Here is a 14,281-nt window from a genome sequence, read left to right as displayed (position 1 = left end):
CCTATTATTAATAGAGGTTTTATCAAAAAATTGTGCGCGTCCATCCCGTCGAAGTGTCGGCGTTCATAAAATGAATTCCCATTATAATTTTGGTCTTTGAAATTCATGGTGTAATGAGCATATTAATATATATAGGTTGTGTATTACAATGCTCAATATTGTTGCGAGAACATTTGAACAACAGAACAATCGATGACAGCAAATTCGACGCAACACAAAATAATATTAAATTATATATTATGTATTGAATTGTATGCGTTTAATATGTTCAATAATTTCTATTAGCATATCCATCAGGCATTTTCTATGAATTATGTAGAACATGAATCGCGTACTTTTGAAAAACAAATATGGTTAAAAGTTATTTCGAATAGAATTTTAACGTCTGACGATATGAGTGTCTATATTAACTTTTGAAGGTATTTTGAATGTACCAATACCTACGACCTGCATGTATATAGTTATAGTGCCAATTTTATCTGCAGCGTTTTTTTCTGATCGTATTAATATTATGTCAGGTTTCATAACTCTATAAATATTATATTCTTAATTTTATTCAACAAAATTAATTTGAATAATATAAAATATATTAAATTCAACGGTTCCAATCATTATATTTTGTATCCATTAGAAAGTAATAATTAGAGTTAGGAATCAACCATCACACAGTTATTAATTTAAATCATACTTAGTTTATTTTTTTGTATTTATTATCATTGTAATCTATAAATTTACAACAAAAATACTGAGAATTTAAATCTATTTATTGATATATAAATTTATTGATTTGGTGTAACAAGTGTGTACCGTACTACAGATTACATAAACATTTTCTTTTTTATACCGACTTTTATCCTATAAAGAGCTAATTTTGTTCTAAGATGGAGATTTATTTTTCAGTTCCTTAATTTTTTGTTCTGTTTACGGAATTCATAAATATTATAATCTTATAATCTTAAGACAAACATTTCAAAAAATTTAACTATATTTTTCAATTTTTATAAAATTTTGATATTTTGTCGTGTTTGAAGAATAAAATATCTATAGAATTAGACGCGTAACCGATTTATGTATTTTTCTGATAATTTTCATACCTTTGATATTATCTCGTCAATACAAACGACTTATAAGTATATAAGTTGACTTCGTTATCTCCGTATCGACGAAACTCTAATGAGTAAAATAAATTGGTACGAGACATTGGGCTCCAACTGTATCAATATTTGAGTAACTGTACATGATTCAACTCGTCAATTTTCAAATTGGATTTGATCGGGTTCGGCAATTTATATCTACGCGTGTGTTAGGCCAATGCGATAGAGTACCTGTATCCAGACTAAGATATTAATATGGATTTTTGTCGATACGGTGTGGGCAGGTGACTGGAATACGGACATCGATGTTTCCTTTGTTATCAATAACATCGGATTTGACATTTTTTTAGCACTAATTGTGGTTTTATTTTTACGACACATTTGTAACATTGCCTTGGCCCGTGTTTTTATACAGATTTCGTTGCAAACTTGTAATCTGTTAAATGATGCCCATTGCGACCCTCCGCACTATTATTGTCTCTTGTGCGCAAATATTTTGGGGCCACTGCAGATGACCATGTTTGATATCAGTCAGCTTTATCTATTAGTCCGTGGGCATAATACAAACGGAAACAAAGCAAATAAAGTTCAATAAATAATAAATGACAATTAAGCGAACTCGTAAATCTAGAAATAACATTCCCCTGAGATCAGTTATGATCGAGGATTATAGGGGAATGGACCACTTGCGCCTAAAACAAAATTTACATCTTAGGTCAGTATACCAATAATTGTGCTGCTTATACATTTTCATAAAATTTTATAGGTACTATGTGTTATGTAGAATGATATCATAATAGTAATTTATTAAATTCACTTTTTGTAATTTTGTATATTAATCTAACGATCGATTGTTGTTGCTATTATTATTATGTATGTAATTATGGGCCTGACCCGTTTAAAACTTAAATAAATACATTTCAATTATATTTCAATGTATATGCTATTAAGAATAATTGACGTTCATTATGTAACTAAATAATTTTTTTTTTTACGGACCGAAAAAATCTATTTATTAGTACACATTTTTATACAAGTATATATTAGGTGTAATGCAGAATAATATTATAATAGTTATTTATTAAATTTTAATTATATACGTATGACGTACGTGTACTATTAGGTATAGATTTATAATTTACAGATATTGTTAATATAATATATTTGTTTTATTGAGCGCAACATTGGTCGATCGACCCAGAAAAGACCAAGAGCAATATTGGTATACTAAAAGGTCATTTTAAGCGCAATTGGTGAACTCTCGATTATACGACGCTGCAACGTTGGCACAACATGTTTTCCACGCACCTACCTATACCGCGTGCAAACGTTGCACATTACGCTATATTAGAATAGTAAGTTTATCGCACGTGTGCAGTGGTGGGCTGAGTGTGCTGCATAGTGCGATGCGTTAATGAAACGGTTCTCATTACGCGAAAAATAAAAGGAATATTATTATAATGTTCAGGGGCCGCGCGTCTGTCATCACGTCACCGCTTACACCGTTTGTATAACACCCGCATGTACATATTGTAATATTATTATTATTATTTTTGTGTATCGATATAATACCTAAATGACGTGTTATACACCTCCGCCTGTCTGCGGCTCACCGGCGCTCTATAATGGTGTTGCGTCACGTGTGTATATATTAAAAAATAGTCGGACACCAGACGTCGGCAACTTGTTAAAAGCTCCGCGAAAATTACGCAACCCACCCGTCACCCCGGAGTCGCTCATTATCGGTTATCGCTCGTATTTATTATACAAGCGCGCGCGCACACACACACACACACAAACACTCGTCGGCGTGGTGTGAACTGCGATTAAAACGAGTTTGATCACGCCGTTCATTTAGGTCGACAGTGATCTCTGGCACCGATACCGCCGGCCTTATACCGTGCTGCGGCTGCTGCTGCTGCTCGAGTGTGGTCGTAAGTGTATTGTGTATATATACGTAGGTATATTATGTGAAGGCACCAAAGTCGTGGAAAGTGAAACTGGATAGGAGAAAAAAAAACAAACAAACTCGCGCGCTCATTAGGCTCGTTTCTGCCCGGATCGCTGCGGGTACCTATCTGAACGACGAACGGCTGATGTTGGCGCAATAGATGGAAATAATAATAATTACAATAATGATTATTTTAATAATAATAAAATACGGTAATGATTTTGTGTTGCAGTGAGCACGACCTTTGGCCGACTCGCGCTAGAGAGTGCCTCGCGGATCGAGCCGACCTTCGCCCGTGAACCAGATCGGGGACGGACAGTCGAGCTACCGCTTCTGCGGCGACCTCAACTCCCGAATGTACTTATAGGTAATATTAAACATTGTACGCATAATATAACCGACAGCGATTTTGACGATGGTTGAGCAATCTCGTCGATTTTATTGTAATTATTCACTCTCTCTGTCATATTATAATATTTATAGTGTATGATGTATCTACACCCGCGATATTATCGTTAAGATATAACACCCTCGTGGGTACACGACTACCGTATTATTATTATTGTTTTAGCAATAATAATAATTATTATTATTTTAATACTTAATTAGCCGATTTAGAATCGATGGACTAAGCGGTGTAGCAGGTGGGTGGTAAACGATCGAGTCGCACCATGGAAACCCATATTACCTAATAATATTTTCTAACCTACTCGTATTATTATGTCCGATGTCGAATCCAACACGGTGACAATATTCTTCGCAGCACATGTCCATATCATAATCGACAATATATTCATATACGAAAGATATAAGCATAAGTGTGTCTAGACATTTCTGGCAGGATACAAAAGACATTAACACACATACGTATATATATATATATATATAATTTTTATTTACGACTAAGTTATAAAAACTAATTTCGATGGGATAACTTCATTTAGCTATACTCATAATACATTTACAATGATAATAAGTATGTTATACATCAAAATAAAATGATTGATTATACCCAAAATGATAATAACATTAAATATTGTGGGTGAGAAGAGGTTTGCAGATTAGTCAAGTGCCTACCATGACTACTATCCGTTCGTATGTGTGTGATGGATATAAGCCATGACCGCCTCTGAGACGTTCCATATAAACTTAAATGGACCTAAAAGTTAAATTCATAGATCAATGGTATCCCACCAATATGACGTCATCATCGCGGGTTGCTATTATGAACCATAACTGAAGTTAGTTAGTTAAAACTTAATAAGTTGCAAAGTTTATTTAAATTATTTAAACTTTTTCATGTTTTTATTTATATTTTTATATTTTATTTATATTTCATTTATTGCAGAGCATATAATGTCAATGTTTACGAGCATTATATATGAGATCGCTTCTATTGAAAACTTAATTGATACTCTATTTTAGATAATATACTATCTGAACCTTTTCCTCGCACTTAAGAAAACTAAACATAAATCAAACTAAAAAATTGCCATCTTTAAACTTTTCATTATTGAGCTTTGCCAAAAATGTTTTTAGAGTATGCTGGTTTATGTTTGAATTTTCCATAAAATATATATCATATCGTATAACACTGCTATTATTTGGCCATCTTAAAGGAATGACAAAAGTTCACACAATCACAGGACAGATCGTCCTTTTGTATTTTATCGCCTCTTTATTTTCATTGATTTATTAAAATATTAATTTTATACTACTTGTTATTATAGTTCCTATCTCAACTAAAAAAAGTTCCATTTGTTTATTTTTCAATTTTAAATTGGTTTCATTTTGTAAACCAAATTTAAGTGTCACTGCAGGATTATTCTTATCAATTAAACAATTTAAACTAATAACGTTACTATATTTTAATATGCCACTCATAAATACACATCATTGCCATATTGAAATGTAATTTCGGGTTATATGAGTAATTTAAAAGTTCAAATAATATTGAAATACATAATATATATGCAAGGTATTATGTTATATTAATATACATTATATAGTCTATTGTTCACTGTTACTCGATGGTGGTTTAATAGCAATGTTATTTACATTTTTTATGATCTAATCCTAATGGAATCATTTTTTATTCTTTTTGTGTGTTGGATTTTCATTTTTAGTTTAGAAATAATGACCAATACCACTTAAAATGCAGAAAAAATGTATTATATTACCATCTTCATTTCACATATATAATGTAGTACTGAGTAATCCATCGTGCATGCTCATCCCATTTTTTTAATCAATAAATTTATTTATTCAAATTCTCATACTTATTTAGATTTTTAGACATAATAAGACCATGACGTGATCCAGTTCTTGAGATTTTTGATATTATACTTAAAAAGTGCTCAATACAAACTTCTGTATGTGCCCTTCTGTTTTTCAAATGAGAACTCCCTTCCACCTCCTTGTCAATTGCAATTATTTAGTGGATAATAGAGGGTAAGCAAGCAAGGTTGGTGAATCACTCTGTATAGACTGTATATTATTATCATAGGGTGACAAATGCAACATTGCTGCATAGGTGTTTTTTACAGTAACATACTTCAAGTCTTCAACCATAATATAACATCATGAATCACGATGCATATAACTATATGTAGGTATTAAGTAGGTAGCCGTTCTTTATAAGTTTATAATTCATGATGAAAAATAATGTTATTATATTATATAATATGTAACATACCAATTTATTTATACTGACTGCCACGATAGCTTAAAAATAACATACCCACAACTATATGGGATTGAAAACTTTATTTAAAAATATAATTCGCTTCAATAGGTTACGACTATGGGAATTTAATTAAAAAATTATTCATATACAGTATGCACGCATTTAAATAATAATTGTGTGCTTTCAAAATATTAAACTGTTTGTGCGTATAATTATTATTATATAATATATAGGTAGTATTATTAGGTACACATTCATTTCGAATTGCCCATGGCATCAAATATAGTATAATAGTATATATTTTGATATAAATAAAAAACCGTTTTCAAAATGATAATCCATTATATATGTTTATTAGAACATCGAATATGAAATTTCTTTGTCCGTAAAATTACTTTTTTTTTTGATATGACTAATAGTAATTCCTTTATAATATTGTTTTATTCTTATAAATTAATTATTCACAAAATTTTTTTTCATTAAAATGTGTGAAAGTCAAGTATTGCAATGTTATTATTTTATACCATACATAATACTAATATTATAACACAATATTCAATTTTAGTCGTATTTATTTAATTTATCATATTCAAATTATTGATATAAAGTTTTAAGACTTATTTCTGTGTATTTTTTACAATCGAAATTCGTGCCATTTACATTTCTACTTACGGGCGAAAGGGGAACCATTGTGATAAACTACTATTCTAACTAACTTTACTAATAAATATTTGTCTAATGTTCGAATTGATGATTAATGTGCTTCTTCCTTATCGCTGCTCAGTGGTCTGAGACATTATCTTGGGAAACACAACTCAAAGGAAATCCCTAGACGACCTTCAAACCCCGTTACTGTTAATATAATAATATATTTGCCAAGATACGGTGCAATAGTGGGTACCTAATAAAAACGATGGAATTATAATCTGTGATGAAATATTATTATGATAGTAGTTAACTATATAAAATTAATTTAACCGCAAAAGATTCATAGTAAAACTATTTTTGCCTTTAGTAAAATATATATAGTATAGTAAAAATTGTATTATAATTTTTCTGTTGGATAGCAAAAAAGTAATTTTCTTGTAGCTTAAAAATTAAAAGTCATTGCATATTATTATGTTATTAGCCATAGAACTAACGTACCTATGTATGCACAAATGTCATCAAACATTTTAAATAGTATTAAATTGATTGTACTGATAAAATAAGAAATATTTTCCAGAAATAATGTAGAAAAAAACATTGATATAAAAATGTAATGATTATTCATAATATAGTGTCTATCTTGAATTATGTGACATAAAATGATCATCAGTTTGTAAAAGATTAATAGTTCTAAATCTTTATTAAATTGTCGAATAAAATTGTAACATATTTGTATCGATCAATTATTAGCTTTTCAGCTGATAATAAGTTATCATAATATTATTCAATGGATTTTCAACGAACCTACATATTATAATACTTATATTTATATACCTATACTAATTAAATAATTTAAACCATATTAATAATAATATAATTATTTTTAATTTTAGTAGGTTAATAATGTGGAAAAAATTAATTTCGAAAATGAATGAAAACATTTATTTTAATGTAATTTTTGTTTGTGGGCTATTAAAAAATGATTATTATCGTTTAGTTTTAAATTTACATTGAATCCAAAAATACTCATTTTTCAAGCTTTTTTTCTTTTTTTCATTCTCATCTTTCCCCAAATATTCCTATCGTAAACATTATTGCAGATTTTATATTTACAGTAAAAGATATAAGAAAAAATTAATTTTTTGGATTCTCTTGAAAGATCTACGTAAACACTAAATTATAATATTGCTCGACTGTATAGTACGACGTACTTACGTAATATTGTTTCATTTTTGCTTAACACATAATTATATAAATATTACATAAATCGATGATGGTATTATACCTTTTAATTTATTTTAAAAATACAATAATATGAGTACATTTTAAGAATACTGCAATTAAATTTGAAATATTAAAATTACCAATTCAATTAAATATAAATCGGTCGACATTTCGGCATAATATTTAATGATAATATATTCGGAGTTACTAGTTCTCTGAAATCTAAATATGCCTTCGTAAATTAATTTTGACACGTTCAACAGTTAATAAGAAAAAATAAATAATAACAAGTTATTCAACGTCCCAGAACAGAAAAACGAAATATACTTTCAGTTCGAAATATTACTTTCTCCAAAACTTTATTTATCAACTATATTATTAAGGTAGATAAGAAATTAATTATTAGCTTTTTCACTGTACTATATTTATCGAGCAAACATACAATTATATAATATAACTAATCGTTTCGAGTTTAATTAAAACGTTGTTGTATTTAATGATACACATTATAATAATATATAATATCAAATTTGTCATTTTTACGATGGTCATTCTATTCACTGCGCTCGCTTTACGTTTCTTTTTTAAAATCTTAAGTTATTGCCGGTATAATATTATGCGAGTATAAAACACGATTGCAGAACATTACAACTATATACGTGTTGTCTTCTGGTCAAGTTGATCTAATATAATGTAGAAATTAATTATTTATTATTGCGGCGGGCGGAGGATTTTTCTAATTAAGCAGTCGATAACATTTTATTCGTTATAGAACTCTGCACTATCCGCACATATTGTAATTCCGCATATTATACTCTACGCAGCTTTGTCTTGTAATTTTTCGTGAATATCAACCTATGTAGTGGTGGGGGGGGGGGAGGGCTGTAGCCTAGTACTGCCGTCGTGATCTTATATAGTTTATACAATATTATTATATCGTTGTTTTTTTTTGATTTGTATTGTGTAAACAGAGCACATATACCATCGTATTATAACCGTATATAGTTGCATGGCAGTCGAAAGCAAAACTGGAACGCCCTCGAGTCATTGACGTCCACAGTCGTAATTATTTTTGTTTTCTTTATTGACAAGGTGCAATTATTGCCGCCTGTAGAACTGCGGGGCGTGCATGTAATCCGATATATCATATTGTGTTATATTTTATATTATTATATAGAGCTGCTCTGAACTATTTCGGGCGTGCAGCGGCCAAAACGACGGCCGTGGATCGAACGATTTATGTAGATTATTCTATTCGACACTTGCGCCTATACGCGTCACCAAAAACGCTATAGTACGCCTGTACATCAGGTACACCAGCCATCATATGTTTCTGGTTTAGTGACTTAAACGCCTTCGCCAACACGGTATTTAGTGTTCATCGTTTTTTTTCCACATAAAAATTTATATATACATATAATATTTTTTTTTTTAAATTTAAGACCGTATGACGGCTAAGAAACGTCGACATTTTATTTTTATGGGTAGATCGATGTTATATTAATCTGCAGCCATCATATTATACCAACGTAGTCGGATGAAATCAATTTTTACCGGGTTAGGGTCATCGTCGCGATCGTGTTGCGACTTGCACGAGCTATTGATATGATCGTGTACTAGCCATTAATAATAATAGTGATAACAATAATTAATACCCACGAAATAATAATTATTATTACTATACCGTGATCACGGCAAGCGCACGCGATATACGAAAACTATAGTGATTCGTCTGGAACGATATAATATTATATACGCAATTTTATCGGTCCGGTCTCGGCTTCAAAATCTCTGCGATGTCCCTTCAATAGCCCTCTCCATCGACCTGCACATTAACGCTTCGGAGCACGTGATGGCGAACGGGCGGTAGATCAACGGTTAATATGGCGACGCACTCGGTGGTATAGGGCTGTGGAGGAAAAGTCCCCGCGGGCGACTGTATACCTCCACGGTGTATACAATGACGTTTATAGTTCTATATACATAATAATAATATACTGCACTCGCGGTCGGGTGGCGCGACGGTGTTCTGAATAATATTATAATGCAGCTCGACGGCCTAATGGATCGTAATTATAGCGGGCGAAACTGTATATAATATAAGTTTCGGGCTTGTACGATCCTACCGGTAGTATAATGTACACAATATACATATATACACACCATTGGACCCGGGGGGCACGACGAGACTTCTATTTTCCCTCTGCAGCAGTGCCTAAATTTATCGAAAACAACGCGACACACTCAGACAAACATATTATTTAGATGAGGATATGAACGCGCGCGCGTGCGTGCGATATATTTTTAATCGTCCGATAAAAAAAATAATACACTATAATTATACCTATATACACACAACACACGTAAAATATATATGTATATTTAGACGGCGGTTAGTTAATTAATATAATTACTCGCCAGGTAGTCGGCGGTGCAACCGGAAAAAAAAATTAGGAATCGAGTGATGAGTGTGTGTGTGTGTATGCACTTTGTGAAGGTATTATACGTTCTTTTACCCGTCGATCGTTGTGTATATAAACATATTATATGCGTTTACGAGCGCATTAACCGCGGTCTACGTTTGAATTTTTATCGTTCCTTTATGTACACAATATGATGTAGGTATATAAACTACAGTGGATTACATATACTGAGCTGGCCCGCCGCCGTCATCGTCCCGTTGCAGCAGGAATGCATTCGAACCACCCGGACTTATTAACGCATAGTTACATTTTTTGTGTTCTTATATTTTATATAATATACCCGACCGTTGTTGTATCATATCGATAGTCGGCAACGGCCGTTGCCGCCACCGTTTGGAATGTAAACGCAAGTCTTTACGGGTCATTATTATTATTATTATTATTAGTTTTTTTTTTTTAGATTTTCATCGGTCGTCTGTCGATTGGAAACTTTTATCCCACGCGTATACACACATTATATACGATCTAACAAAACACGAAATGGAGTCGAGACATTCTGCAGCAATTGGTCGATTGATCTGATTTTACCCGACAATATAGCGGTCGCGATTTGTATGAATTATCGCACACATTTTGTTAGACTGTCCAACTGAGGCACATAATATTACGTTATTTAGTAAGTAACAAAGTAGGCTGCAGACAGGCTATCGCTCATAATCGTTTTTCGTATCCATTGATTCATCATTGAATTCAAATTTAACAAATTAACTGTGACTTACTTGATGACGATATAAGGTTCACTCAAATACCTATGTTCTATAGAAAAATGGCAATATAATTTCTCCCTTCTATTTTAACTACTTATTTTTGTTTTATAATAAAAAAAATTTTAAATAACACTTTAAATGTCAAAAACAAACCTAAAACTTTTCTCTGCAAGACATAAGTCAGAATTAACCGTACGTGGACAGTATAATACATTTTGATGTTTGTATGATAAAAATATTGCTACATGAATCAGAAATTCAAATTATAAATGACGTCTTCGTGTCACCGAGTTTTTATTTCTTTAGACCTATATTTAAGTCAGTCTAAACACCGCCAACTCCTTGTTGCCTAAACTGTTTTAACGAGGCAACCCCAATGGACTATGGTTTGGCTCTACCATTCGAGTGAAAGTTGCTAAGACGATGTGTGTGTAACTATTATAAATAGGCTGGCGAAGTGGCATATATTTTATAACTATTATTAAAATTCATATTTTTAAAAATCGAATTTCAACTGTAAAACCAATAAACTGTGACCAATATTTGAAAATATCATAATATATATGTTTAGAGATTGTAGGACAACGATTTACATTAATTAAGATAAAATGTGTATTATATTATTAGTTAAAAATCCAATAAATAATTTATTATGTAAATTATATTAGTATATATACCTACTCGTATTATATTATAGTTGTGATCTGAAACTAATCAATACTGAATTGGTATACTAAACTTAGATAGTTTAAAATTAAATTTTAGTTATTCAACTAGGAAAAGTGTGACATTATTATATAAAAAAAAAAAACACTTTAATTGAAACAGAAACGATACTTACTTTGGAAAATAACAATTCAACTTAGGAATATAGTATATAGGTATAATTGTGCAATTTGTGCAAACACATAAAATTTTATCGCCATGCAAAAACACTAAAAGTTTAGGATAGACTTTAAGTTTTAACGGTATTTGTTCTGATCAGGCTTCCAATATCGTATGGTCAAAATTGAACATAACACTTATCCGAAGGCCAAAGCGCCGTCTAAAATTAGTACTTCTATATATGAGATTAAACTTACTGTTATTCGATCGTTTTAAGAAATTTATTTTGCTTTTTTTCACTACTGCAAACCGAGGACCATTCTATTATTTCACCAATAAAATTTAAGTGCCAGTTGCTCGAGTTACGCATATCGCATAAGACTATAGCTATAAAATCGAAAGTTTTCGCTCATCTTTTGAAATATGCGTAATTTGAAAGCGTCTTATTTCAAATGATCGTTTCGCGTTTTTAATGTGTGCAATATTTTTAATTGTACAATATAAGATAACGTGTGTAAAATTTATTCGTAATATCCTAAGGATTTTTTGAGATAAAATATTTAAAATTTTAATTTTTAATAAACTACACCGTAAACAATCAAATTCATAAGAAAATAAAAATAAAAGTCTTAGTAGAAAAACATTTTTGCTAATATTCGTTTCTGAGAATATCAAGCAAATGTATACAATAACCAATACATATTTTTCCTAATTTAAATACAATAAACATTTATAGTTAAATTATTCCTCTTTTATATTAATTTATTTTAATCATTATTGATTATTATATGTGTTACCTACAAAATAATATGTAGAATGTACAAATTACAGTAAAAAAGACTCCTTAATAATTTGCGTTAAAAATTAAATTGGCAAAAGTCAAAGATAATCACAGTATGACAATTTATTATTATGAATACAAAACAATATTGGTAAGTACTTAACAGAAACATTGATTTATAAAATCGTTTTGCAAAACCGTCAAAAGACCGTGTTCGCGAGAGACGGTATTATATTCAAACAAATCGTTTTGATTGCATGTGCATGTGATATTATTGTGTTGATAAAATGTTCAGAAAAATAAGTTTTATTATAATATTCTGATTTACACAGAATACATATAATATGTCTATATTATATTAATATTTTACAAGAATATTAAAATAAATGTCCTTCGTTAAGTGTTAATTTTACACAACTACATTAATTCGACGAATGATTAGTTGACTCATAAAATTAAAACTACCTAAAACGGGGTGAATAGAAACACTTTTGAACTTTGAAGTATCATAAAAACTTTTCTATTTGGGCTTTATAAATGATCAATACATCAAATATAGGTCTCATTGAGCACTTTAAGTATGTACTATACCTAACCTTTTTTTGTCCAACAAATTTTTTTATATTATATTTTTTTAAGTGCTTTGTTTCTATTCCCCCGAAAAATGGTGTCAATAGAAACATTTATAGTTTTTTCGTGTATTTTTCTATTTTACCAACTGAAGGATAGATGGAAACAAATATGTAGATTTTTAAAAATATAGAGAACAAAATTTCTGATTTAAAAATATTTTTTATTTTTTAATTCAAATATTTTAATATAAAAAAAAAAAAAATAGAATATAATAAAAGACAATTTTCAAAATTAAAATGAACATGCTTTCTTGGTTTAAATGTTTAAAAATAAATAACAAAGTTAGTAGGTAGGAACAAGGTTCCTCCTGTGTCAGGTAATAATAAACATATTATACATATAACATTATTTAGAAATATTTTTTTTTTTTAATAAACATTTGTTACTATGTTTCTATTCACCCCTAAAATGGCAAAATTCAGTTTAACCTATATATTAAATTGATAAATTAATTTTATTAATTAATACTTACGATTTATAAGACTTGACAATATTTTAAATAAATAAAAACAAGAAAAATGAAATTTTTTAAAATATTTCCATGTTAACAAGAACCGTTTATGTACCATAGAGTATGTGATGTACGTAATAAATTATTAGGACTATTATCAGTTGTTGCTTATCAATTTTTATCCGTATATGACGGTAGAAATAAACGGAACGTTTAGAGAACATCAAATTTCGTACTAATGTGTTTTCGATTTAGTGAAGGTTTCATTTTGATAAAACGAATATTCAGTCGGGGAGACGTCGAAGTAATAACTTTCCTGATTTTGTTTCTATTCACACCATCGTTCCTATTCACCCCGTTTTATACATTTAAATAGGTACTATGACTAGATTAAAAAATGAAAAAGTTACTCGTGCACGACGTGCACATATTATTGGATGTATTATTATAAAACGTTATTTATACATATTAAAAATGAAAACGAATGTTTATCGTCTATAGTTTCAAAAACTGCTGGACCATTTTCAATAAATATTCATTGAGAATCTTTTTAAGTTGTGCTATAGGGCATAGCCGCGTAGCTCACATTCAGATTTAGTTTGTTTCATAATAATCAAATATTTTATAATTTGTATACTTTATATAAGCGGTTGCCATAGGTAAAAAATTATATCACTATTAAAATTAGTAGAAATATGGCATAAAATATTTTTGTAAACATTAAAAAAAAAAAAAGAAATCTAAAAATTATATTCATTTTATGATTAAATCAATCGCGATCTCTTTTATTTATTCTAT

At 29.9% G+C, this 14,281-nt stretch overlaps 1 protein-coding gene across 1 annotated transcript in view; it reads left to right on the top strand.

Annotated features, from left to right (window-relative positions):
* LOC149055417 (uncharacterized) overlaps window positions 1-11,079 on the top strand; it is a 76,220-nt gene extending 65,141 nt beyond the window's left edge. Inside the window, exons 3-4 of the mRNA XM_089229279.1 lie at window positions 3,278-3,412; window positions 10,487-11,079. Of these exons, the coding sequence (XP_089085405.1) occupies window positions 3,278-3,412; window positions 10,487-10,608 (257 nt within the window). The 3' untranslated portion in view covers window positions 10,609-11,079. The remainder of the gene's footprint in view (window positions 1-3,277; window positions 3,413-10,486) is intronic.
* The last annotated feature ends 3,202 nt before the right edge of the window (window positions 11,080-14,281 follow it).

Source organism: Diuraphis noxia, unplaced genomic scaffold, assembly GCF_037042655.1.
Source record: "Diuraphis noxia isolate RWA-SAM2 unplaced genomic scaffold, SU_Dnox_SAM2 contig0005, whole genome shotgun sequence".
Taxonomy (NCBI): domain Eukaryota; kingdom Metazoa; phylum Arthropoda; class Insecta; order Hemiptera; family Aphididae; genus Diuraphis; species Diuraphis noxia.
The sequence above is the reverse complement of the archived record's forward strand: the minus strand, read 5'-3'. Positions and strand labels throughout refer to the sequence as shown.